General features: G+C 47.9%; 2 protein-coding genes across 4 annotated transcripts in view; both read left to right on the top strand.

Annotated features, from left to right (window-relative positions):
- The first annotated feature begins 1,657 nt into the window (after positions 1-1,657).
- On the top strand, positions 1,658-11,444 carry TNNI2 (troponin I2, fast skeletal type). Of its 2 annotated transcripts, none has more exons than XM_030560622.1 (8): positions 1,658-1,730; positions 3,479-3,508; positions 3,680-3,686; positions 6,971-7,012; positions 7,559-7,687; positions 9,052-9,141; positions 9,483-9,659; positions 10,954-11,444. In XM_030560622.1, the coding sequence occupies exons 2-8, from the start codon at positions 3,501-3,503 to the stop codon at positions 11,050-11,052; spliced, it is 552 nt and encodes a 183-aa protein (XP_030416482.1). In that variant the 5' UTR covers positions 1,658-1,730; positions 3,479-3,500; the 3' UTR covers positions 11,053-11,444. The 2 variants fall into 2 exon arrangements, with proteins under 2 accessions (XP_030416482.1, XP_030416484.1); XM_030560624.1 differs by having other exon boundaries at positions 1,664-1,730; positions 3,680-3,690.
- A 2,587-nt stretch (positions 11,445-14,031) lies between these two features.
- LSP1 (lymphocyte specific protein 1) overlaps positions 14,032-16,870 on the top strand; it is an 89,228-nt gene continuing 86,389 nt past the window's right edge. Inside the window, exon 1 of one of the 2 annotated variants that reach the window (XM_030560591.1) lies at positions 14,032-14,209. In XM_030560591.1, coding sequence (XP_030416451.1) covers positions 14,130-14,209 — 80 coding nt within the window. In that variant the 5' untranslated portion in view covers positions 14,032-14,129. The remainder of the gene's footprint in view (positions 14,210-16,870) is intronic. The other variant, XM_030560589.1, reaches the window with a different exon arrangement.

The raw sequence follows: 16,870 nt of genomic DNA, 5'->3' as shown, positions 1-16,870 counted from the left end.
GGTTCTGGCTCATGGCATAGGTGGAACCCCCCAGTTGCAGGTCCCCCATACTCCTTTTTCCTCCTGTTCATCCTCACTGTTCATAGCAGTGGTCTGTGACTTGGGCTTCTCAGAGGTATCCAGAGTGGTGTGCAAGGTTGTGGTTGGGTCTCTGCCGAGGATGGCAGGCAGCTCTTTGTAAAAGTGTCAGGTCTGTGGCTTGGCACTGGATCGATGGTTGGCTTTCCTGACCTCCTGGTATGCCTGCGCAGTTCTTTCTCTTCCAGGCAGCACTGCTGCTGCTTCCTGCCGTACCCCTTCTCCTGCATCCCCTGTGCAATCTGTTCGTAGATGTCAACATTCCTGTGGTTGATTTGGAGCTGTGCCTCCACAACCTCTTCTCCCCACAGGCCCAGAAGATCCCATATCTGCTGTCTACTCCAGGCCGGAGTGCGTCTGGAGCATGTAACTGTCGTGGTGCACAACAACAATGGAGAGCTGCTAAGTGTGCTCACCAAGCTCAGCAATCAGAAAAAGGTATTTCAAAAATTCACTGAGTTTTAAAGTGGGATGGAGTGGGCTTCCGGTCTCCGTGACCCTGAGCACTGGAGTCACAATTGTGACCAGAGTGGTCCATGTTAGGAAGACTGTTCTAGTCGACATAGGTAACTCAGCATCTATGCTCACACTGCATTGACCTCAGTACATCAGCCATGGCTCAGCACTGCTTGAGGAGGTGGTGTTACTGTGTTGCAATAACAGGGAGACAAATGTAAGTGTAGACCCATGCACAACTAGGTCAATGCGAGGTGCCTTGCGTCGACCTAACTTTTTAATGCAGACCAGGCCTTACATCCTTAATTCACACTTGGACCTGGCATACACTTAAAAATTAAATCAACTTGGCTATGCCGCTCGGGGCTTTGAAAAGTGGTGTGCCCTGAGTGCTGTAGTTGGGTTGACCTAACCCCTGGTGTAGACATGGGTAAGTCAATTGAAGAATTCTAAGGGATTAACTACGTTGACAGAACCCCCCCTTCTGTTGATACAGGAAGGGTCTACACTATGGGGCTCTAGGCGCTGCAAGGTAGACATGGCCTCTGTTAAGGTAACAGCTGGTCCTAGGCCTTTGCAGTCCTGATCTGCCTGCCAGAGCCCTCTCTTGTCTGACTCTGATGTTAATAGGCTGTGACATTGAATCTTCCCCTACTCCTTGCTTGGAAAGTTTTGTCTGAGCTCCACTCCTGGACACCTGGGACACCTCAATGGGGTAATGAAACTGCTGAGCCTCACAGAACGGGGTTCACCACAACATGAGTGAGCATCCAAAGGAGGAACATTATTGCCTTTGAGCCCTGCAAACGCTGTGCCTTTATCAATGCTGCTAATGAAGAGTTTCTTCCTCCATGGTCACTGCAATTCACGAAAATTGCCCCCTCCTGCCACAAAGTTGTAAACCTCCATCTCTTTCTCCTATAGAGACTCCCTGAGTCACTGCAGCTTCTCTCTCCTCCAAGACACCTTGAATGCTGGCTGGATGGACTGCTTTAGCCAAGGGAGGTGCTCTGTATTTCTGGACCCTTGCATGTCATTGGTCTGAGGAGATCTCCATGCCCTTAAAGAGTAGGTGGCTTTTCTGCTGAGCCATCGGAGAAACCCATTTATACCTCCTCCCTGAGCCAGCTGCCTGTGGCTTGCCAGTTGATCCTGTCCTTCCACCAGCGCTGTCTGTTTTTCTCCTTGGGATTTAGGTGAGCCCTTTGCATGTCTCTTACTGACCCAGCTTGCTGTTACAGGAGTCAGGGGGAATGGAACTTGCTTTTTGAGTTTGAGATAAGTGCTGATGTGTCTGGACTCTCGCTGGTACAGCTGAGGGGGGAAAACTTTAAAGCTCCAATTAACCTGACACCCCATCTCCAGTAAGTCAGTCAGCCTGAGCTTTCTCAGATATGTCTGTGGTATTTATTGATCACATCTGAAATGGTCCCTCCTGTTTACTGCAGGTATGCCCTCAATATTTGATTCGCTCAGTCCCCCAGTCAATTGCTTTTACTCACGTAACCAGGTTAAAGGAAAAGCAAAGACCCACAATGCTTAAATCTGACCTTGGATCTAGTTCCCAAGGCTATAGGGGCCAAATGATCAGGTGGCATAAATCAGCATAACTCCATCAGCTACTCTGATTTACCCCAGTTGATGAGCTGGTGCTAGGGGTTTCTTCCACGCTGAACAGATCTGCAGAGTATGGAACCCTCTAGCTTGGTCTGCCAGTAGAGAGTCCTGATTTGCTGTTGATTTTTGCATGCTATGTGCTAAACAGGCAAGATAAGGCTGCAGGGAGCAGATGCTAATATAGTTAGTCAAACAGAAGAGAATGTGAGGCTCTTCTTGTCCGACTTCCTTTCCACTTGCCATTTAAGATGCCATTAAAAAGAGCAGGGAGAATTTTATTTAAAAATAACCTCCCTGGAGCTCCCACATTCCTCAGATGCCAAGTCTCTTGTGTGTATTGTTGCCACTGTGTTGCCTTGACCTCCTTGACTCATGAGGGCTGGCACTGGGAAAGGCTGCAGCCCAAGGAGACAGCTGGAGCTCCTTGCGAGCTGCCCTGACCGTTTTTAGAAGCACTTTCTCCCCAGTGATGGGATGACCCCTGCACATTTTCCAGGATAAAGTTTCCTTGGGGATATCAGCGTGGCTTTCTGCGCCACCCCTTTGACCTTTATCTCTTCCTTTGACCAAATTAACTCCTTCCATCCTTCCCCAGCCCTCCCAAATCTACAAAGAGCTGCATTCAGGGATTAGCAGACGCAATCCATGATGTGTTACTTATGTTGCTGTAGCAGCTTGATACCTGATTGTGCTCAGTGCTGTATACACCGAATGAAAACACGGTGCCTTGACCTTCCTATCTCTGGCTCCCCATCCGTGTAGTCTCTGAGTGCCTCACATCTTTCATGGATTTATCCCCACGACGTCCCGGAGAGGTAGAGACGTGCTATTATCTCTGTTGTAAAAAGTGGGGAATCGAGGCCCAGAGAGATTGCGACTTGCCAAGGCCACTCGGGAAGCCTGTGATGAGGAAAAGACTTGGGTTCAATTCCCTGCCCTACAGTGTTTAGAAAATAAGTACATGATGAGTCAACAGGCAGCCCACTTGCATGAGAAAAGGGATGCCTGGGTGATCAAAGAAGGTGGAAGCCGGGGGGGCGGGGGGCGCTGCAGTGGTCCTTTCACACATGAGGACTTTTTGCCATGGCTGTCATGTTTCCTAAGCATTTTGTCCAATCCAAAAGACTCCGGGTGCTGGTTTGGGGTGAGAACATTGATTGGCACCTCTCCATAACCCATAGCCTGCTTCTCTGGGATACTGGATTTTGCGGAAGTTGGAAAAGAAGCACGAACCGGTTCCTCTTTTCTGATGAAACTGTCCTTTTCTGATTAATCCAAGAAATTCCCTTTGAACACAAATAATTGTTACACTTTTTTTTAATTGCAGGTTCTAAATCCACTAAACCAAGATGTCAGAGTAAGTTTCTGGTTTTGTCTCTAACGGTGGCACTGGTTTGCTTTTTAGTCTTTAAAATAAGTGCCAACTTTTGTTTCTAAATTCCTTCTCTTGTTTTTGGTTCTGATGCTAATCTTTTTTTCTCTCCTTTCCTCCCTCCCTCCCTTTTTCTCTCTCTTTCTCCCTGAACAGTGAAGAAGTAAGTCTCTCTCTCTCTCTCTCTCTCTGGGATTTTTTTCTTAGTAGTGTTGCATGGGGATAGGATCACATTTGGCTTTGTGTTATCTTGTTAAAAAGACCAGCTCCTGAAAGGAAATGTGGATCTGCAAAACTCACCTAACTAAATAGGCAGACTAAAAGAGTTTAAAAGGACAAGTGCCCAGAAGCTGAAAGGCAGGAGATAATGTTTTGGAGGAGGTGTGTTTCTTGGCTGTAGTTTGCAGGTTGGATTTCCCCCAGGAGCATCCTTGCTTCCCTAGCTGATCACAAGATGGTGCTGTGGAAGATGTTCATGTACCTGCTGCCCCAGCTAAGTGGAAGGTGTTCATGGTCCATTAGCCTTGTGGCTTCTACAGCGACAGAGGCAATTATAGAGACAGGAATGGCCATGAAGGTGCATCTTCTCAGGTTCAGCTGGCTGTGGTGCACGATGTTGATCCCATTGCACCCACAAATCCTTGTCTAATCCCTTTTTGAAGGTGATTCTCTGTGGCCTGACTCTGGGTTATCAAGAGGTTGCCTGCTTAGAAACGCCTCTTGACTCCAGTCAGAACAGGATCAGGCTCTTGTGTCATGCTGTGCTCAACTCTCTGTCCAGCCTGGGAATGGCTATGAACGCTATTGAAGAGTCCCATCAGCAGTGTAAGCCTGGATGGGGAGGGGCACATGTGGAATCCCTTCAGAAGAATTCATCCCTCCCTGTAGAATCTACCTGTTCCTTCTGCTGTGTCCGGCTTGTCTCTGACACACTCGAGGGGAAATTCTACCCGTGGTTTTTTTTTGTTTTTTTTTTTGAGTCATATGTGATGCATAGGCCTTGAGCTGAGGTGGATTTTGCCCAGAGAGCTGTTATGGATTCAGTACTGGGATGAATTGCCCCATAGTAAAGTAGAGGAGTGGAAGCAATTCACCGCAAGGCTAGATGCTGGTTCTGTGAGCATTGTCCAGAATACCCTGCTGTGTGTGTCGCTTCATGGTGGAACCTTGGCCGATCTCCTAAGCGACACAAGATGGGGCCTGTAATTACTTGGAAAGGGGAGAACTCCAAGGAAACCAGGCACTGCATAGTGGTGGTTTGATTCCCTCTTGCACCAATGCCACAACACAGGGCTAGGGGGACACTCTAGTGCTGGGGGTGCTTCCTTTCAGATGCCAGGCAAAACCTAGGTTCTGCTCACCCATCAGATCAAATCATGAGGTCCTTACCCAGTTTTCAGTCAGTCATTACTTAAGCTAACGCCCACTGAAATCAAGTTTGAAGGAAATCCCCGGGGAATTCTTTTCAAAGTAAAAGTTTTAGCACCAACATCCGATCAAATTCTAGTTGAAGTCATAATAACTCACTTCTCTAATTCTCCCTTTGCACTTTCAGTTGTGTGTAGGGTGTTCTTCAGCTGTTCTTAGCTGCACACAGCAGCTTAGAACAGCTGATCTGCTGCTGCATTGCACCTCAGAGGTGGCTGCCTTTTTGCCATGATGAAGTGATCTTTACGTATTCCATAGTGGGCTCTGCACTCTTTCTGGATGAAAGGTGCAATTGAAATGTAAATAATTATCTACTGAGCTACCATTTTTTATCCTCTTCCTCCCCGCCCCCACTTCCGTAAAGCACAGAATGCTTCTTCCCCTCCCCCACAAATACACATCAAACGTGTGTATTTTCCCCACCCCAACCACACTCAGATGCACACAGTCTTTATGATGAAATGTTCAGGAAACAGATGCAATGCAGTGTGGGACAGAGCTTGTGGCTTCTGTAAATAGAATATTTCTGCTAGCCCATGTAGCCTGGAAATGAACAAAGTTTGGTGCTTTGTATCCATGTGAAAGACATTTCAATTACTCAATGAGAATTTTTTTCATATTAATTTAAAAACAAAACAAAAAAGGCCCAATGCAAAAGCTACTCTGGACCTGTCTCCTGGACTCCTGCAGCCCCACCCCCACGGGCAGCATTACCTGATTGCCCAAGTGCTTAATGGGGGAGGGATTCTCACTTTCCTCTGCAACATCAGGGTATTGGCCAATGTGTGAAACTTGGACCTAGGCTCTTGTCCTGTAGAACAATTCCTTTATTGTCACTATCCTCTCTGTCCAAACGATAGTCAGGGAACCAAAGTGCGGTTACAAACAAGGGGTCAGGGCTTAGATTCATGGCCAGCTCAATGCACACTAGGTAACAGAGTGTGTTGCTGCTGTATTGTTGATGTCTGCCTCCATTCCTGCCTGGCAGCTCCCATGGCCCCCTTCAGCTTTGCTCTTCCTCATGGAGCAATGAATCTGGCTTCCCCACTTCCATGGCCCCAGTGCTTTTCTCACTCCCGTGCAGCAACAAAGCTGGTTATGTCTCACCCTTCCTTGCTGCGAGGGTGAGGGGGAGCTGTGGAAGGTGAATCTGGCTTTTGTCCTGTCTCCTGCTGCTCTGTCTGTCCCCTTGGAGTGATGAACATAGGTGCTTTCCTGCATGTGCAGCCCCATTGCTGTGCTCATACCCCTGTGATGAGAAATCCTCTCATCCCACAGCCCTGTCTCCCCAGTCAACCTTAATGCTGTAAATAGAAAGATAATTAACTGCTAAACCGGGGATGAGTTGGAAACTGGGATTAATTCTAACATGCTACCTCCTCCATGCTTCTCTCCCCTGCATTCCATTCACTGGCCCTTTAGTACTATTGACTTTTTAACAAAGTTGCCATCTCTCATAATTTTGATAATGAGTCTCACAATATTTGGTGTTCTTAAAGTTCCACCGCCTGGAGTCCTGGGATTATGATCTCAGCTTTCAGTTTTTAAAGTGCACACATTCCTAGCTCTCTTGGCTGCGGAGAAAAGCTAGAACATGTGACCCCTACAGGGGTCCAAAACTGGAGGGGGAATGGAAAGGGCCCCAATCTATTATTTTTTAAAAGAATGCTCATGATTTCTAAGCCAATCAGGATTTGAGGTTTGACTCATGTTTGCTGAATGCTTAGAGTTGGCAACACTGGAGTTAGCAGGGAAGAGCTATGCTGAGCTCTGCTAGCATATATGGTTGCTGTCAGTGTCTTCTAGTTTGGGGACCAGTTGCTAATGATTTGGGTGGGGGCTTGATGCCAGATCCCTTTGTGCTTTGTGTGCAGTTCGTCTCTTGCTTCCAATTCTGGGAAGGCTCTGGGGAGGGATATAGATGCTAAAACTGTCATTAGAATTAGATGGGAAGGGGTAGGGAGGAAGCACGTGGTGAACCTGCCTTGTCTGTCTTTCTTTCTTTCTTCCCACCCATAGAAAAGGAAGAGGGCAATCACTGCTCGCCGGCAGCATCTGAAGGTACGTGCTGTTCCTGATTTTGCATGAAGTATGGGATTTGTCCACAACCATCCTACTGTCCATTCTTGAGCCAGCCAGTGCTCCTGCATCTGCCCTGATTGCGAAAGCCAGGAGCTCCCAAAACTGGTGCTCCCTCCTACCCCGTTCCAGACAGTGCCTCCTGTTGGAACTGGAACAGCTGAAAGTTCCCCATCATTGGTGAATCCTCCTCCAGGCTGGCCAATGGCTGGGGTATCCCAAAGCTTCCCAAATCACTGCTCCTACAGCATTCCCTATGGTTGGGGTCTCTTGCTGGAAGAAGCTGGTCCTGGGAGTAGCTGTGTGCTCCTCACATCCAGCACTCATATGCTATCTCCTACAAGAAGCAACTTCTGTGGGCAACAAGTTGGACTGGAGTGTCCATGACCCCCTGCTGTGAGCACTTCTTCAGTGATTCCTGCTGAGAATGCTGGGGTTGGGAGTGGCTGTGAGCTCCTTCCCTCCCCATTGCTGCTCACTCACACAAGTAACTGGATTTGTCTTTTTTTTTACTTCTGCCCCCTCCAGAGTGTTATGCTCCAGATTGCTGCTACTCTCATAGAGAAAGAAACAGCAGCTAAAGAAGCAGAAAAGGCCAATTACCTTGCCGAGCACTGTCCTCCTTTGTCACTCCCGCACTCCATGCAGGAGTTGCAGGTAACAGCTTTGTCTCTTCCATCTTCTCCCATGCAGAAGCAGAAAGGTTTGGGGTTCTGCCTTACCCCACATATATGGCTCTTCCAACTCAACCCAACACACTGCCTATTTCCCTATATTGGTGCTTCTCAACCTTTTCAATCCCATGAAACACTTGCGACTGGGCAGGGACGTGCCTGCTGTTTGGAATTTAGGAAAAGCAGGTGGTTGTGACCCCCTGTCATCTCCTCATATGCCCCCAGGTGCTAATTACTCACAATTTGAGCACCCATGTTCTCTACATCCTCTGCTCCATTTCTGCCATAGTAGCTAGTGAGAGGTGAAGTCCTGGCTCTACAGTGCATTTGAGGTGTTCTCTCCCCCACAAACAGAGATGAAAACTTGTGGGTCCAGAAATGGATTCTGGCTTTTTTAAAATTTCTGAAGTAGGCTGGTCAACTCTGAATGTACCACTCAAAATGTTGGAGAGGGAACGTTGCTCAGCTGTTTCCATATGTCCAATAGTTTTGATCATGAACTCAGAGGTGAGGTATCAAGTTGATTTTGTTTGGGGCCTTTCAACTCACAGTCACACTAGGTTGCATTTATACAACAGATCCTCCTGCCCAATGCAATCTTTCTTTAAGGTGGAGGAGAAAGGAGTCCTCCGGGTTCCCCTAAAGACTCCATGTTAAGACAACTCATCATTCCTGCAAGAGGGGCACAGGGGAATTCTCTTGGCTGGCTTGAGAGCATTCTATACTATTGAGTTAAAGGCACTACTTTCCCTAGGGGATGGGGACCAGACATTTCCAGCACTATTGTATTTTTGGATCTTTGATTGGAAATCAATTACAGTTGAGGAAGTTTAAATGCAAAAGCCCGATGCAAAGCCACATGGAGCAATATTTGGACTCAGTTCTGAGCTGCACTAGAGCAGAGCTTGGCCAGCTGAGCTGTGGGGAGGGAAAAATGGCTTGAAAGCTTCTTTTCTGCCTCTTCTGAACTTGCCCCCTTGGCGGAAGTGTGGCCCTGAGAAGCAACCTAAAGCTGCCAAGGGGTCATTCCAGCAGCACCCGTTTGCCCCAGTCATACTCCTGATTAGCCTACTGGGGCCAGTGGGCAGAGGAGAGGCTGGCTATAGTGGCCATGTGCAACCTGGGAATTCCCTTGTGCCAGGGAAACTCCCAACCGATGGGTAAGCCAACTTGTCAATTGTGTTAAGCTGCTGGAGCCTTAGAAAGCAGGGTGGCCCGTCCCAAGTTCAGTGATTCAGAGCCGCACCTGAGCTGGGCTCTTACAGAACTGGAGGAAGTTGTGGAAAGGGTAGGCGGTGTGAGTCGCATGCTTTCCAATGGCCCATATCCTTTTCTCTTTCTCTGCAGGACCTATGCAGAAAGCTTCATGCCAAGATAGAGGTGGTGGACGAGGAAAGATATGACACTGAGGCTAAGTTACAGAAAACCACCAAAGAGGTAATCTTCCCTGGCACTCCCATCTCTGCTGTCGTGGAGATCAGTGGAGTGTGCCCAGCCCCATGCTTTGTCCCTCTCTACAGTATGTATCTGCTGCCTGTGCTCCTACCCCACCATCACTGTACCTGCCCACTCTCTCAAATGCCCGTGTCTTCGCCGCTTCACGTGTCTTCTGTGCTTGCCTAAGCTTCGTCAAACTAATCCTTTACCTTTGTAGATGGCATTTCCTTTCTATCACACTATATGCACCTGTGTGTTCGTCTGTCCATTCGTCTTCTGCTATGGGTCCATCTCACCACATCATTTTCTCCTCTCTCCCCATCTCCTCTTTCTTTTTGTAGCTTGAAGACTTGACCCAGAAACTGTTTGACCTGAGGGGCAAGTTTAAGAGGCCACCCCTGCGTAGGGTCCGCATGTCTGCTGACGCTATGCTGCGTGCCCTGCTGGGCTCCAAACACAAGGTCTGCATGGATCTTCGCGCTAACCTGAAGCAGGTCAAGAAGGAGGACACTGAGAAGGTACGACGCAACTTCCCCTATTGTAATAGGATCCAGGCATTATTAGCTGGAAATCAGACTTCCCTGTGTACTGGTGTGACAGCCATATCTTGACTAACGCACTGGGGACTAAACTGGAGACCTCCAGAGCTAAAAGCATGAGCTACAACAGCTTAAGCTAAAGCACTTGGCTCCCCACCTGCAGCCATAGCAGACTCTCCTCCTTGTGGGTTGGGCGCACAGGGACTTGTAACACACACGTGGACCAGTTGGCCAGTGGATCTCTGGAGCAAGACCCTGGTTGCTCAGAAAAGGCTGCGGTCTCCCAATCACTGGCCTTATGTACTTCTGCTATCCAACCTTTGTATTGTTTGCACTTGACACTGGGCTGCTCTACCCTTTTCTAACATCCTGAGAGTGGTCCTGTCTCTGCCACATGGTCATTTCCCTATTTTCCTCATATCTCTAAATCCTCCCAGCTGTCATGAGGATGTACACGTGGCCGTGGCCCAAAGCCACACAGTGGGAGATGGTTTGGGGTTCTCTCACTGACATACATTTTTACTACCAAGTGGTAAAACTCTAGATTTTAATGGCCTCCCCATCTGTGGATGGATTAAGAGCTTTGTGTCAAACTGTTTTACTTTGCCCATTCATGCTTGGTTGCTAGGGGAGGATATTCCACTCCAGTTACAGATTAGGTGACATTAGCAAGAATGTCCTAGTGAGCAGACCTGCAAAATTCAGACTTAGATCATCCAAATGCTCTCTCTTGGCCCTGCTGTCTATGATTTTGTGATATATCTCTAGAGTCCCGATCAACTTCCAGTTCGGGGTAATATCCTGCTAACCTAAATTCCTCTTATTAGATAAACTCTTCACTTCCTAACCCAAAAATGTTGTGCTGAGCTGCTCTGCATTGTTAAAGAAATTGCCTCATTCCACATCAGAGGGGGCTGCATTTCAACAGTGGGTGAAACAATCTCTGTATGGATGGTTTGGAAAGCACTGTGTGATGAAAGGCATTAGGGGTGCATTTCACTCCTGAACTAAGGAGGAGCACAAGGCCTAGACATCACTTAAATCCCAATCAAGTCCTTCAAAATATGGTTTGTGGGGCATAAGTTTTGAGCCAGTCTTCTGCACAGGGGTGAATCTCGCCCCTTAGGGATATTAGATAGGTTTGCTAACTGGAATCCCAGGTGGTATCTATGCTACACTGGGATGGATGTTAGCTAAAGAATACAAGGATGGGCATGAATACCATCCAGCGTTGTCAGTACTTCGATGTTTTTTTTTTCCCTAATGCCAACAGGAGAAGGATCTGCGTGACGTGGGTGACTGGAGGAAGAACATCGAGGAGAAGTCTGGCATGGAGGGCAGGAAGAAGATGTTTGAGACTAGTGAATCCTAAATTCCACACAGCTGTTAACTCTAATCCTGGTATCTAATCAATTTCCAGATTTCTCCTCCTCCATCTCTCCTGCCAACTATTTTTCAAACCAGCTCTCTAGCAGTGTTTAGGGCTAAACTTCCTGAGCCCAGGGTCACATTTCACAAAGCAATCCAAGACACAAGACCTACTTTCAGCCCCACCCCCTACTGTTGCTATGGAAACAACTGTCCTAAATCATGCAATGTCATAACTACATTTGAAACTATGCTAGTGACATGAACTGAAATCAAATGCAGTTTAACCCTGTAATTTTGTAGGCTCTGGTGTATCAAAGTGATCCTTAACTGTGTAAATAAAGCTTTGCAAGTATGGTTGAACTTTTAAGCCTTGGAGAGCAAGGCATGAATTTACTTTGTGTCACATGATCACTTATTTCCTGAGGTGGGAGGGGCTATTAAATACCCCTATAGAGACTGCAGATGATCAAGCTGTATGAATTATGGCCTTACCAATTACTGTGACCCTTTTGACTAGTAAGAGTCTTGTTGGAGTGCTAAAACCAGTACTTGGAAGCGCTGATGGGATAACAAATGAGTCAGTGCAAACTAACAGCTAGCATACTGGACTAGGACTTGAGAGATCTAGGTTCTGTTCCCAGCTTTGCCATGGGCCTGTTTGGGAAAGTCACTTCATCTCTGTGCCTCAGTCTCTACATTTGTAAAATAGGGATAAGATTATCTCCTCCTTTGTAAAATGCATTGACATTCACAGATGAAAAGTGCTGTATAAGAGAGAGATCAAAGTGACTGCTGTGTTTTTGAGCTGCTGTGGGGTTGCTGGAGAAGATGCTTGTTGCATGAGCAGGTTGAGAAAGAGATCAGGGGATTAGTGCAGTGAGAGAGGCCACAGGAAGGAAATGGGTGCAGTGTGCTCTACTGCCAGCCGCTGGTGCCCCTCCAGGTTCTCTTGTTTCCTCTTCTTCTACAAGAAGAGAGGCAGAACCCTCAATCCAGAAATCTGCTCCACATTTTTGTCCTCCTGAAGGTTTTACTCAGAGCCCATATCTAGGTGAAATCTCCATCTCCCATTCCCATTGCTGGGAGCAGCCTGGTTTCTGCTCCGAGAAGATGCTTCTCTCCCTCCTTTCCTCCTCGCTTTGAGCCCTGCAACCTCTTTTGCTATCTCTGCCGTAGAGGAAATGAGGTGAGTTCTAGCCACTTCCCTATCCCACTCCCTTGTGGGCTCGATGGCTCCCTCCCTGGCTCTGCAAGGACATAAGAACAGCCGTACCGGGTCAGACCAAAGGTCCATCTAGCCCAGTATCTCTCTACCGACAGTGGCCAATGCCAAGTGCCCCAGAGGGAGTGAACCTAACAAGCAATGATTAAGTGATCTCTCTCCTGCCATCCATCTCCATCCTCTGACAAACAGAGGCTAGGGACACCATTCTTTACCCATTCTGGCTAATAGCTATTAATGGACTTAACTACCATGAATTTATCCTTTAGCACAAGCTAAACCAGTCCTCCATCTTCTATTAGCTTCAGCGAAGGGCAGTTACCCTCTCCAAAGCCCTAATATCTCCTGGGAGAGGGCAGGGAGTTCTCCCACTACAGAAACTCTGCACTGTGTCTCAGGGCATATGGCACCTCATAAACCCATGCTCAGGAGCTGGGGAACTTTCTGGGAGCCCTTAGTGGTTGGGGAACAGTGTGTGTGTGTGTGGGGGGGGGGGTTCTAGTTGCTAGCCCTTCCCCTCAGCTGCTCTCCTGGATGGCAGGTGATCAAATTGTATCTCCCCCCCCCCCCAACAAAAGATGTAAGATGAAGGACTGGTCGCCAAAGACTCCTGAAGAGGGAAGAGACAACCAGGCCTTGCTATGGTCAGCAAGATAAGTAGGAGGTGGTTACCAGGCCTGAGAGCAGAGAGGCAGGGTGGTTTTTGGCAGGACATATTCTACTAGAGATTTGAATTTGAACTTCTGTGTAATAGGAAGGGACTCTAGCTACTTCCCCTGCACTCCACCCACCACACAGTTTTTTTTCTTAAGCAATTCTGCAGTCTGAGCCTTGCTAATTGAGCACAGCACACCCTTGTGCAATTGCATCTCCACATAGCAGCTGTGCTGGTTGTATTTCAATTGAACATAGAAATCTGATTCAGGTGTTTCTTTTTCCTGGTGGCTTTCCCACATGCAGGACAGAGAAATCCAGTTCATGTCTTTTCCTGGCCAACACATAAACAACGGAGGAGCTCCCTTGCCCACGCCAGCCTCAGCTCTGTTGACGAAAAGGTTTATTACCTGTGATTGTCACAGGAATGTCCCAAAGTGAACTTTTGAGCCTAGGTGGACTGGATTGCTCAGCTGCTTCTGAACATTGTCCGGTTTTGCCTTCAGTAATCCCTCACCCTCATGTGAGTACCTGAAAGCATTTATGTGGGCGTCAGCACACACAAGGGAATCCACCAAGCACTACAGCCTGGCTAGATTGGAGAAAGGGGGCTGTGCAGAGTTGCAAGGCCCCCCCCCTGGAGACCCCTAGCAGTGCACCCTTGGGAAAAGGGGGCTTTTGGGTTAGGCTGGTGTGTGTGTATGTTGGAGATGATAGTGTCAGTGGCTGGGACAGTCTTGCACTCTGGCAAAGGGCTGCTTCCGTGGCTTTGTGGCCAAGGTGTTATGGCCTGGACAGAACCAATCCTTGGCAGGTGGATGTTATCGAATGTTGCCACTTAAAGATGCAGCCATTTAGTAGTATAGTACTATGAGTGGCTATAGCCTGTCTCTCAGACATCTTTCTACTCTAACAGGCCCTACGAGTGGCTGTTGCCCCATGCTTCCCCTGCAGCTTGGGTTAGTACTTCCTGATTTTTAGGCAGTAGATGGAAACAAAATCTTAAATATAACCTGAAAGTAAGAACTCCCAACCCCCCTCAAACCTCAGAGGCTTCCGGCATCATTTGTTGCTGGGTTAGAGGACAGGAAGGGTGGTATGAAAGTGAACACACGCATGCGTGTGCGCGCACACACATTGTACTCTTACAGAGCTCTTTGCAGAGCCCGTCAATCTGGCAAGGTTGTTAGCAAGGAAATAAAATGTCAGACTCTGAGGAGTGCCATGGAGACCCCGAGAGCAAGAATCAGGAAGGGGAAGAGCCCCCAATGGACACTGAAAGGTAAGGCCCTTGGGAGTAGCTGAAATTTACCTCATGGTTTGGTTCTGAGGGGGCTACAGGTTAGCCAGAGAACTGGAAGGTAGAAGCAAAACGGGCTGAATGAGCCCCAAATGAACTTGAGCTAAGAGTCATTGCAGTTGGTAGTGCATGCACATCATTGAGAGGGAAATGCAAAAAGGGACCAGCCATTGGAAGCTCTAGAAAGTTCTTGACCAGCAGGGCCGGCTCTAGGTTTTTTGCTGCCCCAAGCTCAGGTGGGGCTGGGGCTTGCAGGCAGCACTGGAAGCGGAGGGAGTGATGTCACCTTCTCCCAGCTCCTGCAAGGGCTTTACCCCCTCCCCTGCCTGGCTGCGCAGAGAAGCCCCGATATAAGGAGTGGCACAAGGCAGCACAGCAGCCAGTGCGCAGATGAGGTGGCGCAGCCCTGGCTCACAGGCAGGACTCACTCTCTCCTCCCCAGGAAGTGGCTGGGCCTTGGCAGCTCAGCATCCCAGGGGCTGGGGCTTCCCCCTCGTGCTGCGGCCAGGGGCGCGGTGCCCTCACCCCCTCTAAGTGGCACAGCTCTGAGAGTGCAACTGCCCTGAAAAAAAAGGATAGCTGGAATGCTGCCTCTGGAAATGTGCTCCCCCAAGCATGTGCTTGCTTTGCTGGTGCCTAGAGCTGATCCTGTTGACTAGGCTCACTAGCTTTTCTCTGCCTCGCTTGTGGACACAGGGCTGCAAGACAATCAAACTCTTTGCCTTTCCCGCCTCTTTTGGACTTCAGAGTCCCCTCTGGGGACAAACTAGAGATTGCAGCTCAGGCCAAACTTGGCACTGCCAGACTGAAGCTTCTTGGGTGTTTGGATCTGAGGTTTTGGCTCATTGTGGAGCCATGAAGTTCAGATGCCCCTGTTCTTTCGGATGCACACATGTCCAGCGTGAGAGGGAATGGAGGGATTTTATTAGCTCTGTTATTCTATTGTCCATTCCTCCATCTCCCTGTAGCAACTGTTTTGGGGCACTGGGGAATGACTCTCATTTAGACTCTGGGTGAGGGGGACTTATATAGTCCACTTCATCTTTCTCCCCAAAGCATTTTGACTCCATATTCAGGCTGTCCATAAATCTGAGCTAGAACTGCGTGTGAAGGTCATAATGAAGTGTGTTCTTCTCTGAAGGAGAGTTTCAAGGAAGAAGAGCAGGGGCAGAGAAAAATAGACCCTTTTCTGATTCTGCTTTGTGGAAAAAAACTCTGCCATTTTTGCCCCGGCTATCATTATATTTGTAGATGGATGAGAAACTGGATGTTAATACATTGAAAAGACAAGTGAGGCACTGGATGGGAGTTGCTGGAGTCTTGATTTCTTTCCCTATATATCATATTTCTCTGGCTGAATTAGACTGGAAGCCTCTCAGAGCAGGGATATTGTATTTTGTGTGTTTGTACAGCTCCCTGTTCACTCACATCATCCCTGAAATAACAGCAACCAGATAATGACACCCCCCTGGTTGGTTTGCCAGCAGGGACTGAAACTTGGACTGTTAGCACCAAAGCACAGAAAATCTACCATTTAGGTTAAAAGAGTAAGTCCATCAGCTGGGAGAAGTAGCAGTTGGCTTTTGGCTGTGAATTGGCTACTGGAAAAGGACAAAGACACGCTTAACCAGTGTGTTATCTAGACCTGGGTGCATCTGGATCTGGTTTCAGATGTTGAGCATCTGTAAAGTTTGGGAGGTGGCTCTGGCCTTTCTAAAAATAAAACAATAACAATATTATTCACCAAATCATGTCCAACACGTGTTCAAAATATTTAACATTTCCCACAAAAGGAATGTCTTATGGAAGTTGATAAAATCTCTGGCTGTAGCCCCTCCATACTTTTGGGGTGATGGGGATCAGGAGGAGAAGAAGGGTTCATGTTCAATGCATGCTTTGCAGTATCCAGTAACGAAAGGGTTATTTGTCTCACAGAGACACTAAAGCTATTGAGGGTTTCAGTGCTGCTATTGGTTGGGGGAGCCTGGGAACAAATAGTGATATATTGTTGCAACAAATATTCTAATTGGCACCTATATGTAATTAGTCAGGCAGTGGCACAGCCCTGGCATAGTGCAGCTTTCCCACTCATTCCTCTGCCTGCCATGTTTGTGTGTGTAGATGTCTTTTTTTGGTGGGGACAGCTCTGCACAGGCTTCTAATCAGACTGCAGTAATGTTAGGACAGTATTCGGGGTGGGGGGAGGGATGTTCCCCGCTAGGTTCATGACCAAGACTTTGAAACAACCAAAGAAAAAGCTGCCTGCAGAGACTGCTTCTCAAGTTGCGTGTGGGGAGGGAGGGGGGTCAGGGCACGTTTTTTGGAGCATAGGCATTGCTGGTGGGATGCTCATGTAGTGCCAATGTGATCAGTGGTTCTCACAGACTCTCCACTGAGTCTCAGAACATGGGGTTAAGGAATCCCATTGTGACTGGGAGTATAGCAGTAAGAATTCTTTTCTGTGGTATTTCAGCCCTTGTGCTCCCAGGCAGGAACAGAGAGGGCAGACATCACAAATATTACAAACTAGTGCAGGTCGAAACTTCAAATTTTGGAACTTGGATGAAAAATGGGGGGAAAATACAGATGAAATTGTTGTGATTCCCTCCATCCCTGGTCAAGTTTGGAAATTGTCACAAATTT

Source organism: Gopherus evgoodei, chromosome 4, assembly GCF_007399415.2.
Source record: "Gopherus evgoodei ecotype Sinaloan lineage chromosome 4, rGopEvg1_v1.p, whole genome shotgun sequence".
Lineage (NCBI taxonomy): Eukaryota > Metazoa > Chordata > Testudines > Testudinidae > Gopherus > Gopherus evgoodei.
The sequence above is the reverse complement of the archived record's forward strand: the minus strand, read 5'-3'. Positions and strand labels throughout refer to the sequence as shown.

Excerpts from the sequence above, each read along its gene's own strand:
- TNNI2 (XM_030560622.1), top strand. Across the intron at positions 7,688-9,051 it reads ACTCCATGCAGGAGTTGCAG|GACCTATGCAGAAAGCTTCA; the intron begins GTAACAGCTTTG and ends CTTTCTCTGCAG. Across the intron at positions 9,142-9,482 it reads TACAGAAAACCACCAAAGAG|CTTGAAGACTTGACCCAGAA; the intron begins GTAATCTTCCCT and ends TTCTTTTTGTAG.